This window comes from Polyodon spathula, chromosome 1, assembly GCF_017654505.1.
Source record: "Polyodon spathula isolate WHYD16114869_AA chromosome 1, ASM1765450v1, whole genome shotgun sequence".
In the NCBI taxonomy this organism is placed as follows: domain Eukaryota; kingdom Metazoa; phylum Chordata; class Actinopteri; order Acipenseriformes; family Polyodontidae; genus Polyodon; species Polyodon spathula.
This window is the reverse complement of record NC_054534.1, coordinates 10,838,440-10,860,502: the sequence shown is the minus strand read 5'-3', so window position 1 is coordinate 10,860,502 and position 22,063 is coordinate 10,838,440. Positions and strand designations below refer to the sequence as shown.

Below are 22,063 nucleotides of genomic sequence, written 5' to 3'. Positions count from 1 at the left end.
TGTGTGCAGAGTTAAGTACGGGGTAAAGTCAGGTACAGTGGTTTCTTCAGAGTGATCACAAAAAGGGTGTTTTCCCTGAAGCTGCTGTAATGAGAATGTATATTACAGGAAACGTCTGTATGAATAACTAAAAAAAAGAATTGACAAATGCAAACCGTTGTATCATATAACAGTCAGGTTATTTTACACATTCCAGGGTGTGTGCTATGGATTTGTAATAAGTAGAGCTGGATGGTAAACTATATTGAAAGGTTTTAAAACCTGTTTTAAGATGAAATGCATCAAGTTGTTTTTTTTTTTTTTTTTTTTTTTTTGGGGGGGGGGGGGGTTCTCATCTGCACATTCTATCAGATTACTGCAACACCTGAATATTACAATATGATGTATATTATGTGCAGCAACATGTTGGAACTGAATTTGTTATTTCATCGAATCAGTGGCATCATAACCCCCCTCCCCTCCAAATAAGCACTGGAGGTAGGAGAGTCATTCTTTACGAAATGCCCAGCAGCTGTGTTTGGGTCTTCAATATTACACACAGATCCAGCTCACAAGCCTTTGTGCCTAAAAACAAAAAAAACTCAACCTAAGCCTCAGCACGGTTCTACAACACAAAGATTATTGATCACAACTAAACGTGCTAAATGTGTACTGCTTGTAAATATCACACATGACCAATAAATGAATAATACCTGTTCCACATTAGCAGTCAACTAATTAAAATAGCTGGATCGCCACATGATCACAGGAGGTGTATGATGTTCTGCTCCAGAAGTGTACGAGAGTAACATGATCCCTGCTGAATCAGAGAGAATGCATTCCCACAGACATCACCTGACACTCACACAGCTGATTAAAGGATTTCTAATCAGTGCTTTGCTAATTAGTGAGGCCAGGACAATGAGGAGGACTGCAGCCCTACGTTTCTACATCAGTATGTCATCGGTATGCTTCCCTCGCCAGCGCTGTTAACACAAAGTTCACAATAATGGCCTGCATCCACGGAACACCCATTTCTACATGCATCCTCTTCACAGATATGTGTATGCATGTACAAAAGGGAAGTATGACATATCTACAGAGCCTGCACTCCTAATGTTAAGACTGAAAGACAGGCACCTCCTTTTGTCCTCTGATTTTGATATGATAAGTATATTACGCATAGTATGCATGAGTATAGAAACACTAAAAAGGTATTTATGAATATTATAAATCAGTAATTGATAAAGTTTAAGATTTAAACTCGGGACTTGGGGTAATAATAATAATAATAATAATAAAATAATAATAATAATAATAATAATAATAATAAATAACACTATGTAACACAATTTTTGTTCCTGGGTAGTAAGTGTTATTTCCTAATTGCTTATGCCTCAAAAGTATAGAAAATGGCTATTATTCCCCACAAACTTTGCTTTTGTGACCAGGACAGTGATATTTTGAAATTTACCTATTTCCAATGAGAAAACAGGTGAATGTGTCTTTTCGTTCACATAAAGTCAGAAAAAAACAACATATGAATCCAAATTAACATGTATTTATACTAAAGTAATACAAAAATGACTACAAAAGATTTAGAAGTGAGTAGTTTTTCGGGATTTACGATTATACTGTAAATCACTTCCACGAATCAGCCCCCAAATGTAGTCTCCCATCATGTTCTCGTTATACTGTCCTTGGTAGCGGCGTTCAAAGTCCAGTATATCCTGGTGGAAGTGCTCGCCTTACTCCTCCGAGTACGCTCCCATGTTCTCCTTGAATTTATCAAGATGAGCATCAAGGATATGGACATTAAGGGACATCCTACAGCCCATTGTGCCGTAGTTCTTCACCAGAGTCTCAACCAGCTCCACATAGTTTTCGGCCTTGTGATTGCCCAGGAAGCCCCCGAACCACTGCGACAAAGCTGTTCCAAGATGCTTTCTCCTTACTAGTGAGCTTCTTGGGGAATTCATTGCACTCCAGGATCTTCTTTATCTGTGGTCCGACGAAGACACCGGCTTTGACCTTTGTCTCAGACAGCTTAGGGAAGAAGTCTTGAAGGTACTTGATCTACCTTATCTAGCGCTCTGACAAATTGTTTCATAAGGCTCAATTTGATGTGCAGTGGTGGCATCAGCACCTTCCGGGGGTCCACCAGTGGCTCCCACTTGACATTGTTCCTCCCCACAGAGAACTCGGTCCGCTGTGGCCAGTCCAGCCTGTGGTAGTGCGCCTTGGTGTCCCTGCTGTCCCAAAGGCAAAGATAGCAGGGAAACTTGGTAAAACCGCCTTGGAGACCAATCAGGAATGCCACCATTTTGAAGTCTCCTATGACCTCCCAGCTGTACTCATCATACTTCAAGGCCATCTCAGAAAAATGCAGATATGTATCCACTTAAGCAGCTGGAACTAAACTGAACTGGTGGGCTTAAGGCCCCTGTATTTATACTACTATTTATATTACTGGAAAGTTCTAGAAGTTACTCCAAGTTTACTCAGCACTGAATCTATCTGGAATGTTCTGGAAAATAGGTAAATTTCAAAATATCACTGTCCTGGTCACAAAAGCAAAGTTTGTGGGGAATAATAGCCATTTTCTATACTTTTGAGGCATAAGCAATTAGGAAATAACACTTACTACCCAGGAACCAAAAAAAAATTAAATAAATTGTTACACGGTGTAATTACTGTATAAAGGAAGGAGACGTGGAAATGATAAGCAGAGATTCACTGTCTTGGGTAATAAAGAGATAATCAGCTACAAGTAATATTCTTGTTAACTGACTTGCCCTATGCTTTTTTAATGAAAGGTGCCCATCTGCAAAATGTGAGGATTTATGGAGAGACCAGCAATCTGGGAAAATACAATTCCATCTCCCAGCTCTGCTGTGACTATTCAAAAGTGACAATAAAACTCAATCATTACTTTTACTGAATGTTAGAAGAGTGAGTGTGCGAGTGCGATTTCATGTGTGTTCTCCGCGTTGTTATTTTTTACTCCCAACAAAGGAAGACATCATAATCAAAACTGTATTTTTTACAAAACCTTTAAAATGACAACAAAAAAGTGTGTCTACTAGCAAATGAATCATTAATCCGCTCCTCCTAACACACACGCAGTTGAGTTCTGTTTCCTGAAGGTCAAATCTAGTCCTCACCCCTAGTCTATGGTACTACAATGTGAGGATATGACTGTATTCACAACGACTGCCCAGAAGGCATTGTTTTGGCTGTGTTGAAACAACGCGCAATGAAGAGTGCTGCACAAAGGCATGACATGGAATTGGTCATGCATGTGAAACTTTAACTGACTTATTTGTTTTGATTGTGTATGTCTTTTGATTGACACATACATCAGATTTAATTTTCCAAATGGTTCACCAAGCTGACAACATGAAAGAAACATCCAAAATACAGGTTTACAGAGAGCTGTTTGGTAACTTTCACGATCCTATATATTTAATAAATTACACTCAAACGTTGAATTTTTTAAAACACGGATGTCATCGTGTAAAACAGTAATGCATAATTAAATGCGTTTGTGCAACCTGTTAGAGAATTAAATTATCCCGTTAAACTCGCGTGGTACTCTTAGTCATGGATCTTCCAAACGACATTGGACTACAGGGCAGCAAAAGAACAATATTAAAACAATAAATATTTATTTAAAAAAAATAAAAAATAAACTTTTAATAAGAAATACATTAGAAAATTAATGAATTAACAATGAGCACATTACTAAAATAAAATTAACAAGTCTGAGCAATAAAAAAATAAATAAATAACGCTCCAACAGCCTTCAACTACAATTGCGAATGAGTCTGTAAACTGTTTAAAAACAAAAGCGTTTATTCTGGTATTTAACGACAGTTTCTATGAAGTATTAAACAACCCTATAACTGCACAAAAGTAATACAATGTAAATCGGGGTCTCTAGGCAAGCACTGACCGGTTGTCTGTTCCTCGGTGAGTAAATGCTTTGCCCCATGGAAAACCAAATGCCCCCGTGTGTACCACATAACTAGTTATTTACTGTACAGACAGTGTATACCTGCCACTACGTACTGAATTTGGTACTATCAATTATATATATATATATGCCCGATTTGCCAGAAAAGGCGTACCACACAGAAAAACTACAACTGCATCACACGCAGGTTCAGATTGGTAACAAAATTGTTTCCATACCTGCTCTTTTAAATGAGCGTCATGTTTCTCTCGGTCTCAGTGTACCCACGGAGTTCTCTGTCACAAGCAGCCGGCGCTCGGGGTTAATCTGCATTGAGAAGGGTTTATCAATCCCATGGGGTCCTTAATTGGTCTAATCGCTCGCTGGCCTCCAGAGACTGGCCACTGTTGAAGGAACGGATTTGTGCAACTCACTGAGGCACTTCAGATGCGTTTCAGTTTCTTCCAAACCCAGCCTCGCGCGTATTGGCGACGACGCGTGCTTCCCTCATTCAGTGATTCTGAGATTACCAGCAGCAGCAGCGCCGCCTGAGCTTGTCTGAAACTCGGTGTGGGTACTGCAATACCCGCGTTAGTATTTGAGCTGATAAAACTGAACTGCAAAACAAAACAAAACAAAGCACGCTATTGCTTTTGTTGTTTTTACGTATTTTATTTGCTTTCTGCCCTATTCATTTTTTTTTCATGCAAACTATCCTGCAGTTTGAATTTTCCAGTAAGTGAGAACGCTACTAAGGACTTTACAGAGAAGGTTTCTTTTTACTTCAAAATATGCACCACTACCGTTTAGCGCAGACGCAAGAATACCTACCAGAACACAATCCTGTGCTACTGTCTAAATGCCTGAGTCTGACCCATCTCACTGCACTTCTCAGCTTCAATCAGTCCTTACTCTAGAGAGCTTGCAAGAAAAAAAACACACCACCAACAAATGCGAACTGATCCAGCTGCAAAACACTTAGGAAGCCTGATCTGGGCAGCGAAACTGTTTACATCACACTCCTCCAGTGCTTCCTGTCTCAAGTAACATTAATGGGACGGCTGAATGCTACAGGGGAAAAAAGGGATTGAACAAAAGTAGGTCGCACGTCGAAAAAACAGACCTCTTGGAGAATATATAGCTGGATTAACTGGATCCCTGTTTTTGTTTGTTTATGTTTTTATTCATGTGTCTTGATCAGAGTTTGAAAACCTCTTAACTATTAATTGCTCTACTACACACATAAAAGTATTCCCATACTTCTGAGATTGGTATTTACTACCATAGTCGACCTTCGGTTCCACCTGTCTACATGTCTGCTGAAAACCATGGGAATACCTCAGTGACAAATCCTTTATATATATATATATATATATATATTATATATAATATAATATCTATATATATATATCTAATATATATATATATTATATATCCATATATATGTGGGCTGTGTGTGTACTGTATGCAAACTGCCACTCCTTGAGTTCATCAGCATTACTTTATGCATAGAATGTCAATTGGCATAACTGCCCTTTTCCTGATGACGATGCATGTGCAGCGTAGTTTGGCAAATTCATGTAATGAATCCCTGTTTGAGATTTTTTAATACCGTCAGTTTTTGCAAGAAAGGAGGTGATACATCCAGTAGTCAAGTACTGCTCCAATATGGAATTTACTGCATTTGCTGTTTAGATTGAAACTGCATTCTTCAATCTTTTCAAGCACAGGCACTCTCCCAAATGCCAAACAAGTAACAAACTTTGTAAGCACAGTATTTGAAATGCTTTTGTAAACGTGCCACAGTGGCAAGAAGAGCAATCATAGTCAACTGGGACAAAAACAGATTGTAATAATAAACCCTTTAATGCATTGCCTCTGAAGGCATGAGCAGCTATTCAATCCCTATTGTACACTGTGGTATTTGTAAAGTGTTTCCTGCTGAGGGAGGAAGCCTTGTGTAAACTTCAGCTCGTGCTTAAACTCGGACCCTGCAGAACTTGTTTGTTGTTTTCACTGTTGTAATGTGGAAGAGCCATGTGCATTTGTGTATATTTCTTATTTCTTGTGCTGCACAATGTCTTGGCAAAGTATAAGGCCAGTATACAGCACCCTCACAATGAAAATCAAGGTGGTGTGTCTCTCACTCTGAGAATAACACAGAGGAAGGGGCAGCAGCTGCTGTTTCTCACGGGCTGTGCAGCTCCTGTTATTGGTTTAATAATCCGACTGGAGCCCTGCCGGCAACAAAAACATTCAACCTGGGGCTGGGAATGGACAGAAAATCATGATTAAACATGCACATGTTCCACTTGTGTGCCAGCATTATGAAGAAAAACTAACGCTTCAATATGGTGAATAACTTCTAGCAACAACTGTGAATGCAAAGTTCTACCACAATGGGTTAAGCTGTTCTTTAGCTGCTTCCTTACACCAGCCCAGCAAATCAGAAACAAGCTGTTCTCCATGGCCTCGATTCCCTGAACCTGTGCTGGGGAATGTCTGTACCATGTTTCAGCTGGGTGATTGGTTTCACTAACACCATAGGCAAGCAGTGCCACCCATACAGATCTTCAGGCCTATGTATCCAAAAATCTATTTAGTTTTTTTTTTTTAATTTTATTAAATTCATTTGAAGTAAAAGCTTGCGCACAACAGCCGCACATTGCTGCAATGCAAGGGGTAATTCACTGCAATAGCACTGCGTGTGGTAGGAATATTAATAATAAATCAGCTCCTTCCTCTACCCACAGTCAGTATCCCAGATAGAATGATGCTTACCAGGTTGTGCTGTGTTTGGTGATGCACATGTGATACATTAAGGTACAATACAGCTGTGGCCAACAGTTTTGCATCACCAAAAACTTTAGGATTGCAGAAAATTACTTAATTGGACCAATCAAGTGCTTATTAGAAGCTTAATTGGTCCAATTAATCAATTTAGTGTACACTTTGAACAAAAACCAGACGGGCACCGGCCCACACACTGTCCAGTGCTAGAGAAGCCCCTCCCACACACACATTCTCTAGTGCTGGTTACATCCCTGACTCTTTCTAAAGAGACACAATTATAACAAATACTATAAATAAAACACCTCTAAAATGATATAAAGAGAAGCTAGTATCCAACTGTCTCCAGTCTCATTTATACACATTTCATTATTGCATTCTTATATTTTGTATTATTTTACCACATATTATCAGTATACATAAGTATCAGTTGACTGTGGAGCTGGAAACCAGACCTACACTCTTCACTGACGGCTTCTGCCCAGACTTGCACAAGGGTTACCATGAGAAAGAAACCCTGGGAATCGTATTTAAAAATGACTTGCTGCAGATTCAATGTCAGTGTGTTTATCTGTACAGAATGTGTCTGTGATGAGCCCTGCGGCCTCTCCAAAACCCACGCCCACTCATTTCAAATATGTGGTCCTGGCAGGTGAAGTTATGAAAGGTCTTTCAGTGTGCACACTAACCACAGAAGACAGGAACTGGCAGAACTTTAACAAAAACAAATACAGAAATACATAAACGCAGCAGTTGTTTAGATTCTCAGCACAGACTGCAACTGCACTGCCCACTCTCTGTGAAACATGTGTATTACCATACACTAAAGAGACTGCTAGAGTGTAGACCTGTATCAGAAACTTGTTAGAAACTTGCTGGTCAGCACGCTGGCACGCTGGCACAATGGTCCCCTGTATTCAGAAATACAGCCTTTATTCGCATGACAGGAACCTGCAACTTTACAGGAGGTGCCAGCTTTTGATTGCACCAAACATGACATTATTTACTTGAACAGAGACTATGGAGTATGAACAGGCAAATCGGCTTGGTAACAGTTCATTTCCCATCATCATTCCCAAAAAAGTTATGTGCACATTTTCATCAAATCCCCTCATACTGTATCTAAGGGCATCACATGCGTTTCCCCTGTGTTGGTGAATTAGCCTTACTGATCCTGTCCTGTATTTCATGTTACGAAAGGCATTGTAGATTTCATGTGTCCATGTTTGTTCATTTAAATCTGGAAATCCAAATTCGAGCCATCGAAATGAAACAGCAGTGCCAATCGCCAACATGCAGAGGAAAGCTTGGACATGAAGCAACCACACTAGGTGCTGCTAAGCTTGGAAGTGTGTTAGTCACAAAGCCTGGAGAGACCAGGTTTCAATCCTCTGTCACTATATCTACACAGTTAGGGAGGGCAGGCTCACATTCTGGCTGTGTGAAGTTGCCGTTCTTCAGTGGGGATTCCATAAGAAGCATTGTATTGGCTGTGGCGCTCCAGCACAGTTAGGGAGGTAAAACCAGCAGACACCTGCAAGGATGACCTTTGTCCTATAGGGGCCAATAGTTTGTCAACAACCAAAGGTGTTCTCTTGTCCATATTCATTAATTATTTCATTATTCACGTACATCTTCCTTTTATTGGGTTTTATTTTCCAGCCAACTAGATTATACAGGAAACATAAACTGCATAGTGGCAATGACTGCTCAATCCAGCGTCCTCTACGTGTAAGTGTTTTCAAGTTCCAACAGACAAAGGCAGCTATAGTGCCAATAATGTTCTTTTTCTTTGCAGTTCCCACAATTTTGTTTTGTTTCATGTAAGCTTCAATCAGCAAGTGCTGGAGGTGCACACAGGGCTGTACTGGTGTTGGAGCACGCAAGACGCACACCAACATCCACTATACTGTGTGTATTACACAGGACTATACTGGTGTTAGAGCATGCAATACGCATGCCCACATCGACTACACTGTGTGTATTACAATCTTCATTTTAGTATGGAAAATGCATATGGTTTCATTTGCTGATCTCTAATGAGTAAAGGCAAGTTTTACAGTCTTTACCTGCAGAAGCAACCGATTTCATCTGCACTCTGTATCCATCAGAACAAACAGCACACGCTTCTTCAGTAAAATATATACAAACTGAGCACAATGTTCAGATTCCAAGTAACTGTGGAAAGAGATTTGAAATAGTGCCAGGACTGTCAGGATTGACAGGCAACGACCTGCAGTACTAACCTCAAAATCACGATCAGATTACAAAATATTAATGATTGAGACATTATTCACTTGAACAGATATTAATAAAGTGTGGTCGCTCCAGGAGCACTTAGAACAGCACGAATCAACAACCTACAGAACACAGGACTGCACAACAGCAACCTGGAGAATTAGCCTCTCAGCTGAGCTGAATGCAATTCATCAGGTCATGCTACAGTATAGTGTCTTGGAAGCCAGCAGAACTGCAGAAAGTAGAAAACAACTCATTCTGCTGTGCCTTATGCAGGGGAACCCATCACAGTTCACTTCAACCCCAGTACACAGCACACAAACCCCTCAGTGTAAGCCTGCATGGGCCAGCTGGATGTTCAGCCAGATATTAAAAGATACTGAAAAGTAAGAAAGATTATCAGCTACTGCCCCCTAGTGGAAAGTGCTCGCTAATTGAGGGATAATCCTGGCAGTGGAATGTCGGCCCTCGGCAGTGAATGCAGGTTTTAGTTGCTGATGATTCGAAGCTTTAATCCCTTTTAATGTTACAGAAGCTGAAAACAAATGAGCTACTGTGTTCATTTGGTGAACGCCTGCACAGTACATTTGAAAGGTATGTCAAACGCAAGCACGTTGAATTCCTATCATACTTTGCAGTGCCATGAATGTTCCAGAGCTGAACAGGTTGGAATAGAAAAACAGATTGGGATATGAAACTGAAATTTCCACAGGCAATTTCCACAGGGACGTAATTAAAAGGAGAAAGCACCCAGCAACCACAACTGACATGGCGGTATGTTTAATATAATCTGACACACAGAACAGTCGGAAGGCTTTACTGGCTATAAAAAAGAAATCACTCCTCAGTATCATAGTCAATTTGAATGGACTGTCTCATAGTTCCCAGCACAGTGGGTTAATGCACTAGTCTTACAGCACAGTGGGTTAATGCACTAGCCTTAAAGCACAGTGGGTTAATGCACTAGCCTTACAGCACAGTGGGTTAATGCACTAGTCTTACAGCACAGTGGGTTAATGCACTAGCCTTAAAGCACAGTGGGTTAATGCACTAGCCTTACAGCACAGTGGGTTAATGCACTAGTCTTACAGCACAGTGGGTTAATGCACTAGTCTTACAGCACAGTGAGTTAATGAACTAGTCTTACAGGGGGCACAGTGGGTTAATGCACTAGTCTTACAGGGGGCACAGTGGGTTAATGCACTTGTCTTACAAGGGGGAACAGTCGGTTAATGCACCAGCCTTATAGCACAGTGGGCTAATGTACTAGTCTTACAGCACAGTGGGTTAATGCACTAGTCTTACAGCACAGTGGGTTAATGTACTAGTCTTACAGCACAGTGGGTTAATGTACCAGTCTTACAAGGGGCACAGTGAGTTAATGCACTAGTCTTACAGGGGGCACAGTCGGTTAATGCACCAGCCTTATAGCACAGTGGGCTAATGTACTAGTCTTACAGCACAGTGGGTTAATGCACCAGCATTATAGCACAGTGGGTTAATGCACTAGCCTTACAGGGGGCACAGTGGGTTACTGCACTAGTTTTACAGCACAGTGGGTTAATGCACTAGTCTTACAGCACAGTGGGTTAATGCATTAGTTTTACAGCACAACGGGATAATGCACTAGCCTTACGGGGGCACAGTGGGTTAACCCAGCTTAGTCTGGTCGTCTCAACAGCCTTCAATAGTAGGCCGCCCCACTGGACCACAATATGATAGATACAACAGGAAGTATAGTACAGTCAAATAAGAAGCCAAGGACTAGCGGCGCAGGGAGAAACCAGGGTAATTTAGCAGCATGCTTGTACTGTAAGGACACAGTGTGTGGGTCAGCTCAAGATACTAGATTCATAACCTTTCATTAGAATGAAATAAAAAACACTGCACTGTGGCCTTAACAGCCAGTTTAGAACCACACACTAATGTCATAAACCGGCCCTTGCTAACTGTGTGGGTAATTTAACTTGTACTTTTGTCTGTATCTGATTCACTGAATAGCCCCCAAAAATAAATCCCCCCCCTACCCCCTTAAATCTTTGCATATAGGAAACAGTATACTTTAATTTTTAATGCTTCCATATTGGAATAATGTAACTAACACATGGCACTAAATAAACAAACTGCCCTGGTGGAGATGCTGTGCCCTGCAGTGATCTGTGCGTAAATACAGGACCTGCCCATTTCCACAAAGAATGGTCATAATATTGTGGCCCTTGTATTTTGATGATGATGCTAACAAGCTAAGCAAGCTTCACATCAGTTCAATTAACACAGCCTTGAAATAGAGTGTGGCCTACATTAAATAAAGCAAATCTGCCACCACGCCAAACCAGTTAAAAACAGCTCATTATCTCTGGGGATGTTTCCAGTGTCTGACCACATAGGCCTGCAGTGCCTGGGATAGTCACACATACCTGCGCTGGGGGGGTTAGTCTGTCTCTGCTCAGGAGTGGGAGGTTTGATGATCAGGGACATCTTACCCACAGAGATACACTACTGGGTATCCATAAACTGATAATAGCCCGCTCTGAAAATGATTGCAAAACTATTTTAATGTGCAGTGGCACGCCAAGAGACAACACCCTTTTCACTACATATCCCTGAATAAACTACAAAAAAAAAAGAACAAATGAAATAAGCGGATGTCCCACATTTTCAGTGGAACCCTCAAATGTTATCCTTCACTAGCAATGCAAAACAACTGGGTAGGATATCTCTTCTTCATTTTACTCCAAGAAAATGTGTGTGACAGACAATGCGCAAGCCCTGCTATACTGCTGTTCTTCTAGTCTGGCAGGGACAGGGTTAATACTATCCCTGCCAAATACACGTGTACACATGGATCCACCACCAGTTACTGTTTATTTACTATTTATACACTAGTCAAACCATAGAGGCTTACCCCCAGCTTAGCCACATGTATAATGTTTTGCTATGACTGCTGGAGCTAAACCACAGGAATATTTCCATATAATGCAAAAAAGCAAATTTAAAAAGAGGACAGACTAACCGGAACACACTCTGAACGGAGGGATTCTGGATGCATTTGCGGTATATTTCTGGACCCATAGTTTTAACCAAAACCATTGGCATGAAAAGCACTCAAATGACAAATAAAACTCTCATTATATACTTCTTTTAATTAAAGCTTCAGATGCAACCCTCAAGGGCAGTTCATTCTGAAATATTGCCAATGTTTCAACCACTTGGCATGCAGGCCAACTTTTTCATGGGAATAGCGGATTTGAAATCTGGGTTTGCTGGCAAATTAGTCTGGTCAGGCCGCCCTTTATAAATTGGTTTGCTGTACAGTGACTATCTAAATCTGTGTACACTTCTTTCATAGTACAACACTTGATAAAAACTATACATACAAATAAAGTGCACAAAGTTGTTTGGGTGGCAGCTAAAATCACGAGCAGGGCGGGCTACAGCAAACAAGCCTGTTTTTATTATGATCTGGAGGGTTAGCTAAAATAAGACCAAATAAAAATTTAAAAAAAAACACATATACACGTTTTCATAGCAGCCCTGCATTATACTGACATAACTTCACTCTTTTGTGATGTACAGTACAGTTCAAAGTCACAAAGTCATTTACATTAAAACTAATGATATTACCAGTCTGTGAGGGAGATATACAGCTATGGCCAAACATTTTGCATCACCTGATAGAATGAACTAATTTTGCTTTATAAAGTCAAATGAAACCTGCTGAATGATATTACGTTAACATATTAAATTACATACCGCTTGGTAGTTTTCTATATACTTAAAGAAAAACTGACATACTGTACTACAGTAGTCTCCGTGTATAGGAACACCTCCTAAGAGAACACTTAGCCTAAGAGAACATCCTTGTGGTGAAACAAATGTTTCCCATTGTAAATGCTCCAAACCACGATCAATAGTGCAGGTGTGACGGAGAGCGAATGAATCCGAATCAAAAATCTCCCTCTCGACCAGTGAGGGCACTGTACAACAGGAGCTGCGGGCTTCCTACTGAATGGTTGGGCAGTTCGTCCCGGGGACAGTCGGGAGCCGGCCATTCAGGAAGAGGGCGGCGTTACGGAAACTGGAGTCATCGCCCTGGTATGGTGAGCGAAGTTTCAGTCATGAATTGGAGGAGACGTGATTGAACTAGCTATCGGAGGGGGCGGGGCTTAGGGTACTTTAGGGGGACGTGACGCCGTAATCGGCTCCTTTGTTGTGGTTAATGGGAGGAGACAAGGACGGAATCTTGAATGAAGTGTGGGTTCATTGAGGAGTATTGTGTTTGTTTTGCCAGACGGCTGATACGAAGCTGGAGCTACAGCAAGAAGCCCGGACCTGAAGGCGCACGAGCACCAGCACTCAGAGCACCGCACCTGCACCAGAGCACCCAGTTTGGAAACGTGTTTTTGTGTTTATTATTTCGGGACTGCAACCCCTTTGTTTTGTAGCTGGTAATACCCATTGCTGGGTAGAACCAGCTTTATTATTTTGGGTCCAGTTTTCACTGGCAATACCCATTGCTGGGTAGAGCCAGCTTTATTATTTGAAACCCGGTTTAAAAAGGGCATTAAAAGAAACCTGACCGGTAGACTTCGTGTTTGTCCTTTGTTGGAGCACTTCAACTCACCTATACACCGGAGCACTACAAACCACTTTGCCACAGCAGGACACTGTGCTTACCTCCTTCCCATGACATCAAAACAGAGCCACGATCAATAGTGCAGGACACTGTGCTTACCTCGCTCCTGTGACGTCAACGCCAATCATCAGCTGCCCGTTGAGTGAAAGCAGCTCATCTCGCAGCTTGATCTCCCCACATCTGGCAGCAGGACTTTGTTTCTTCACCTCCGTCACCCAGATGCACCCCACGTCCAGCACAGGCCCTTTGTCCCCCTTCCTCCTCCTCCTCCCACCTTTCTTCCTCCCATCAGGATCCCCGAAGATAGGGATGTTGCCAAAGCTGAGGCCAAACTCGCTTCCGTCCCCGGACGACTTGGAGAGGCACACAGCTTGGACCTGGAGTTCCATCCCATCCTCCTGAGTGGAGCTCTGCAGAGCACACTCCCCATCGCTAAAGTTTAAGTGAATGTATTCCACAAGCTTCTGGATGGCAGCCTGGCACAAGTGTTGCTCCTCCCTTTTGGGGTCCTGTTCTGCCTGGATTTGGAGCCAGCACTCCAGCAGAGGGAGGTGACTCCCAGCATTCTCTTGGGTAATGGGCATCCTAGCGTCTGCCTGGTGTTACCCAACATCATGTGCAAAGCCTTCCGTCAAGCACTGGGGCAACTTTGGAAACCCAACAAATCCTTGGAGATATGCATAAACCATTGATTGTGCAAAATTCCATCTCAACAAGTTAAAACCCCACCACCCAGGCCAACAATCCTATCAACAGCCATCTGAACGGTTCCTTGCATTCAACCTGGCACCAGTTAAAGCATGATGTCATGCAATAGAAGATTCTGCAGCCAAGGAGACAGGCTAAGGAAAGAGCAGTAATTGAAGAACAAGTGCCATTAGCTTCCTGGTTGAGGAGAGTCCAATAGCGCTGAAGTGGAGAGTATCAAATCATGTGACGGGTCATCATTAAATCTTAGAAGTTCACCTAAAATGAGAAAAGCAGTTGGGTCATTTTAGTGGAATGGAATATTATTATTGCTTCAAAATAATTTGAGATAATTCTGTTCTGAAATACTCTTAAAAAGATTGAAAAGCTTACAGAACTACTGGATTGACTACAAAAGCATCTGAACCGAGACACCACACAGATTCTTATGAATCGAGGGGCTCAGATGGAACGTTCTGAAGTGCAAACTTTGAATCTGTCAAACATATTAAAGAGAATCAAACTCCAGACCACCACAGACACTTTAGGAAAACGGTACAGTGTAATACAATGCAATCAGGTCTTTAAGAGAGAAGAAAGAATTTTGATATAATAAATGAAAAGCAGCTTGTTATTAAAATACTGTAGTTATCAGAGTTTAAAAGCATTCTATATATGTACTGTATTTCCCTACCACAGCAGTTTGGCTCTCAGTCCAGACACCTCACCTCAATAGGTCATAAGCACATACATCAATATCTGCATTCTACAGCAGTCCAGTTTAGGTGAAAGGGGTTCTCTCAAACCAGTCATATTATTACAGGAAAAGCTCAAACAATACTTGAAATAGAGCGGGTTGTTACCAGGTCGTATTACCGTTTGCTAAGGTGCACTTGCAGTTATTTTACAGTTTACTGTACATTCACCAAGTAGTACTCAACGGTTTTGTACCATGCCTGTTTCCCATGTTTCCACTCTGCTATGTACTGTAGTTTTAACACATGATTGTTTTTCTACTCGTTATACACTGTGCTTGTAGAGCTGTTCTCTGAACCAGGCTGCTGTGGACAGGACGCCCCAGTGAACAAGGTGCTTGCAACCTGCACAAATAACTTTGAATCATTAATAAAGTACATCCTTAGTACCCACTAAGCCAAACTGGTATACTTTAACATCATACTGTCTTAGTGTGAAATGTTTTTTGTTTAAATAAGTAGATCAATAAAATAAAGCAAGCCAGTACTACAAACTCAATTTCGACCTTTATAACTAACCTAACAACACAGCATAAACTGTGCTCTGCTCCAATGTGATGTTTACTGTAATTTATTAAACCCTTAACAGCATATGCATTCTGAAATGGTTACCTTTTGTTGCTTCCCTGAATAATAATAATAATAATAATAATAATAATAATAATAATAATAACAACAACACTATGTAACACAATTTTTGTTCCTGGGTAGTAAGTGTTATTTCCTAATTGCTTATGCCTCAAAAGTATAGAAAATGGCTATTATTCCCCACAAACTTTGCTTTTGTGACCAGGACAGTGATATTTCAAAATATCACTATTTCCAATGGGAAAACGGGCAAATGTGTGTCTTTTCGTTCACATAAAGTCAGAAAAAAACAACATATGAATCCAAATTAACATGTATTTATACTAAAGTAATACAAAGATGACTACAAAAGATTTAGAAGCGAGTAGTTTTTTGAGATTTACAATTATACTGTATTTACAGTATAATTGTAAATCTCGAAAAACTACTCACTTCTAAAAATCCCATTGGAAATAGCGATATTTTGAAATATCACTGTCCTGGTCACAAAAGCAAAGTTTGTGGGGAATAATAGCCATGTTCTATACTTCTGAGGCAAAAGCAACTAGGAAATAACACTTACTACCCAGGAACAAAAAAAAATAATAATAATTTTGTTACACAGTGTAATAACAATACTAATAATAATAATAATAATAATAATAATAATAACAATAAATGCAAAGGCTGGTAAAGATCTTTGGTCTGCATCCCCTTGACAGAAAGCAACCTCAATCTCCACGGTGATGAAAGACTTCCATACACAAAGGCGGCTACAGAAAAGGATTTGGGCCTCCCTGCAACATGTCATTGGCACCCATGTTAGCAGCTAGAGTGCAAGATAGTATTGTGGCTATGCAGCTGACTCCCAAGGTTATATTCATAAACCCAGCCAGACGAGGTGAACACCCGAGTGTAGGAGGTTCTTGGGGTTATTGGATAAAGGAGAGCAAACTTTAATCCCTGCATAAACCTCGAGCTGCAACTGTGACTTACATTAATGTCTTAAGAGGGAGATGTGTATCTGGTTCACACCGAGACACTACAGTATGTTCCCAAACTGCCCGCTATTCCAGCCTCTACTTCATACATCATACATCAAACACTGTCTACAAAGACACCTGCTGGGTGTCTCAACGCTGTATAGTTATTTAGAAAGATACCACTGTCTGCGGGCTGTATAAATGCTGTATAATTTAGAAAGATACCACTGCCTGCTGGGTGTCTAAATGCTGTATAATTTAAAAAAGATACCACTAGCTGCTGAGTGTCTCAACACTGTATAGTTATGTAGAAATATTCCACTACCTGCTGGGTGTCTAAATACTGTATAGTTATTAGTTAATGTTACTATCAGCCTCAGCAAAAAAAAAAAAAAGCTGCAGCTTTTCCTGTTTGCATACTCTGAATGCTGGGACTTTAAAAACAGGTGCTGGTGAAAACCTCATACACTCCAAATGTCAAATGATAACCAGTGGTCAAAAGTAGTTCATGATCAAGGACATGTGAATGATAATATAAAAATAATCGTGATTTTCTAGGAATACGTACAATAGAGGAGGCAGCTACAGTAAGTAGTGTTTTGTTGTAATCTATACTAAAAACAGCTATTTGTGACTCACACACTCATCCTTAACAGAGTTGAAACAAACCCTTCCTACAGTACAAATAATTGAATTCCCAAGCCCTGCATCTCAGATGGATAACACCGTATAACAATTTTTTTTTTTTTTTTTTTTTTTTTTTGGTTCCTGGGTAATAAGTGTTGCTTCCCTGAATAATAATAATAATAATAATAATAATAATAATAATAATAATAATAATAATAATAATAATACTATGTAACACAATTTTTGTTCCTGGGTAGTAAGTGTTATTTCCTAATTGCTTATGCCTCAAAAGTATAGAAAATGGCTATTATTCCCCACAAACTTTGCTTTTGTGACCAGGACAGTGATATTTCAAAATATCACTATTTCCAATGGGAAAACGGGCAAATGCGTGTCTTTTCGTTCACATAAAGTCAGAAAAAAACAACATATGAATCCAAATTAACATGTATTTATACTAAAGTAATACAAAGATGACTACAAAAGATTTAAAAGCTAGTAGTTTTTCAAGATTTATGATTATACTGTATTTACATTTAATAATAATAATAATAATAATAATAATACAAAAATGACTACAAAAGATTTAGAAGTGAGTAGTTTTTCGAGATTTACGATTATACTGTATTTACAGTATAATCGTAAATCTCGAGAAACTAGTCTCTTCTAAATCTTTTGTAGTCATTTTTGTATTACTTTAGTATAAATATATGTTAATTTGGATTCATATGTTGTTTTTTTCTGACTTTATGTGAACGAAAAGACACACATTTGCCCGTCTTCCCATTGGAAATAGTGATATTTTGAAATATCACTGTCCTGGTCACAAAAGCAAAGTTTGTGGGGAATAATAGCCATTTTCTATACTTTTGAGGCATAAGCAATTAGGAAATAACACTTACTACCCAGGAACAAAAATTGTGTTACATAGTGTAATAAAAGCCAGATTAAAGGCGTACCATAAAGCATTAATATATGTACAGGCGCTGTGCCTTGATGTTAGACCTATAAAGTCCTAGTTTATTTACATTCCACTCCACTCTAATTTGAGTGAGCAGCTGAATTGCTTGGGTTTGTCCTCTCAGATTGAAATGTGGAAAATACAAAGTTATTTATCCAACATTTCATCTACAGTAGAACAGCAAGATCATAACTCATCTTCTGACCAGCCTCTGCACCCACATGTTAAAAGTACGAAACGATCACATGGTCCTTCGGAGAGAGTTTCTAATTCTGGCTTCTGGGAAACATCTTGTCCCTCTTAAGGTTGTGGTCTACATTTGAGAAAAACTGCACTGAAATCTGACATCATTCCTCTGGTTTCTTTCATCTTCTCTGATTCCAACCCACCCGGCTTTTAAAAGCATGTGTGCACCATTCATTTTCTGTGCAAGAAGGATGTTTTTCACTGCAATCCTGTCCTTTTAATAATGTACAGCCAATGTACCAAAATTAAGCATGGCACATTTCCTTTACTTAAAAAAAGGACTTCTTTCTAGAAAAATACCTCCATTGACATTCATCAGTATTGTAGAGCAGGAATGTAATTCCTTGATTCAGAAAGTTGGCAATTGCCAGTGCACTGGGACTGTATTAGCAGTGCCTTCCCAACATTGGCATTGTTTGAAGAGAGCTTCCACCCATATCCATGTGCTATGTTAGGTTTTACAATCCTTCTCATCATATTTCCACCAGGTGCATTTAATATAATACAAATGAGGTGAAGTACGGTTCTCCCTTTACAGAACACACAATCAATTTTCCACATGGGGTTGTGCTGACTTTGGCAAGGCTCTTGTAAATCACCCTTGCAAATGGTTACTGAAATATGCCAATAGCCGTCTCCTGCAACCTTGCTTACATTCCCCTGTTTTCAAGCATTACTAGGGATGTGCAAATACACATGCTCTTAAATTACTTTACCTAATAGGGTTTTTACAAAAGGGGCTGCACAGCTGTCAAATGTGGTGATAATCTGTTTTTTGACAAATCGAGAGAATGACAAAAACAACATGACCTGAACACTTTTTAAGGCAAGGGAAAATTGGTTCTACTTGAAAATGAATGGATGTACAACACTATGAAGGTTAAACTGATACAGGATCTTTAAAAGGCCTACAATATCAAAGCCCAACTTTGTTCTCTCAAGGTCATATTGCCAGGGTCAGACAGATGGGTTTAACAGGGTTATGCAGTACAGTGTGGTCAACATGAATAAACTTCATTTAACATTGTAGTGGCATTACATGGAAAGAACATAGACAATATTTTGAATCTTAACCTTATAAAATTATTACTGGACTGGATAGTTTTCCTATTAAAATAGCCCAGATAACATCATACAAATCCACATGTGTTATTAGTAAAAAGGTGGATGTGGCAAAAAAACAGTTTCAGGGTTATGAGCTGCAAGTATTCCAGATGATGTCAACTCCTTTGCCCAAAACACATATCTCATAAAAAAAAAAAAAAAAAGTTTATGCCTGAATGTCACACTTTTTACAACTAGTGCAATAAAATGTATTTTATAATATATGCCAAATAAGTCACACTTTTGAAATGGCATGCCTTTGCAGTGTACTAACTACAGTTTTAAATCTACAATTAGTTATTATACTAATGTGTATATACACACACACACACACACACACACTTTATTTTATAAAAACTGTATGGAGAGAAACTTTGAATAAAAACCAGTGATGAAAAGGTAGTTCCCCTAATAAGCAGGACTCTACAGAAGTCTTGTACATACAAACCGCTGCAGAGATGAAATGCACATGACATTAAAGATGGTCACTCACTGCACAACTCAACAGTCAGTCCCGAAACAACACCGTTAATGGGTCTAGAACAGCCTCCATTCATTCCCAGGACCTGGCAACGGGAAGTGTTTGTTTGAGCTAAAAAAAATCCCCTGAATTACTGTACAGTTCTTTAATTGAAAGCATATTGTTTTTGCTGTGTTTTTTTTTTCTATAATTGATTTTAAGATTTTGCTGCTAACCTATAAAACCTATAATGGCCTGGCACCCATTTATTTACAAGAGTTATTCACCCCATACGTACCCAGTCAGTTACTGAGATCACAGGACGCAGGTCTTTTGATTGTCCCGAGGGTGAGTAAACGAGTGGAAGGGTTTTCTCACTCAAAGCACCACAGTTATGGAATGCGCTTCCTATCTTTGTTAAGGAGGTTGAGACTGTTACAGCTTTTAAATCTAGACTTAAGCCTTACTTCTATACACTTGCCTATCTATCCTAGTCTGCCTTTACTATCTTTTTAAACATTGTTTTCTTGTATATTGGTTGTGTTTTTTGGATTTTATTTCATTATGAACTGTTGTTGCTATACAGCGCCTTGAGTTGACTTTGGTGTGAATGGCACTATATAAATAAAATTTGATTTGATTACAATGAAAATTGAGCCCTCGTGCATAGAAAGGATTTCATTGACGACAAACCTCTGCAGTGCACTGTACCGTGTTGGATTTGCAGTCATCAACAGAGATATACATGCAGAGATATGCATGCAGTCATGGACAGAGATATACATGCAGTCATCAACAGAGATATACATGCAGTCATTAACAGAGATATACATGCAGAGATATGCATGCAGTCATCAACAGAGGTATACATGCAGTCATCAGAGATATACATGCAGTCATGGACAGAGATATACATGCAGAGATATGCATGCAGTCATCAACAGAGATATACATGCAGTCATCAGAGATATACATGCAGTCATGGACAGAGATATACATGCAGAGATATGCATGCAGTCATCAGCAGAGATATACATGCAGTCATGGACAGAGATATACATGCAGAGATACACATGCAGTCATCAACAGAGATATACATGCAGTCATCAGAGATATACATGCAGTCATGGACAGAGATATACATGCATTCTGTTGAGCAAAAACCTCCCCCCTGTTCTTCCTCATTCAGGTCTCCATTTAGGAAACATGACCAACTGATTACCCTTATGAATGGCTTTCACATGCTCATAGAATATATTTATTTAACAAGCATAGGACCCTTGAGATCATCTCATTCTACAAGGGGTCAAGAAATAACATTATAAAAATCAAATGGCAAAAGCAGACAAATCATTCAAACAGGACACCTTGCTTCCCATGTTTTCAGCATGCTTTCACAATGTTTTCAGCATGCTTTCACAATGCTCACCTTGCTCTGCTTTCCACCCCATGATATCCCACAGTAAGCTTTTAAACTGCAATGCTTTGGGAGAGGAGGGAGTTACAGTGGGGATGGGTGGATAGCCACAAGCCTGTATTGTACATGTCCACCCGCCCATTCCCAGTGCAGCAGCTCTGACCATAATTGATAACTTCTCATTGTGTGCTATTTATACCCCCTGTCTTTATTTACTTGCCAACGTTTATTTCTGTGTTCTGAAAACTTGATACAGGGAGGCTGCAGTGCTGTTGTAATAAGTCCATGACAGTTTAGTTCAGAGCGCAGGTCTGCAAGGGAGTGAGTGACTGACTGGAAAGGAATAACAGAATAACATTTCAATTCTATTTAAAGTAGTCCTCACCTTTTATGTGATTCTGCTGTAGTATGGCTTCCATTGAAACAGTGGCTTACTATAAGACAGTGTTCATTCATCTGGTTGCTTGCGTGGGTATTTAGACCAATCAGCATTATGTTCTCCAATAGCAGAGCTGTCTACGACACTGTGCAAGATAGTGAAAGATAGTGACACAGTTAATGTACAATACAGTTCCTGCAATAATGATTGTGCACACTATCAATTACTGATGAGACTGCTAGAGCTTATAATGTACAGAGATTCTGAACTGATGAGACT

The 22,063-nt window shown here is 39.8% G+C and overlaps 1 protein-coding gene across 2 annotated transcripts in view; it reads right to left on the bottom strand.

Annotated features, from left to right (window-relative positions):
* LOC121314102 (PDZ domain-containing protein 2-like) overlaps positions 1-22,063 on the bottom strand; it is a 123,035-nt gene that overhangs the window by 86,275 nt on the left and 14,697 nt on the right. Inside the window, exons 2-3 of one of the 2 annotated variants that reach the window (XM_041247010.1) lie at positions 21,791-21,929; positions 13,698-14,564 (exon numbers count right to left, since the gene is read on the bottom strand). In XM_041247010.1, the coding sequence (XP_041102944.1) occupies positions 13,698-14,182 (485 nt within the window). In that variant the 5' untranslated portion in view covers positions 14,183-14,564; positions 21,791-21,929. Of the gene's footprint in view, positions 1-4,173; positions 4,651-13,697; positions 14,565-21,790; positions 21,930-22,063 lie in introns of those variants that run through there. The other variant, XM_041247018.1, reaches the window with a different exon arrangement.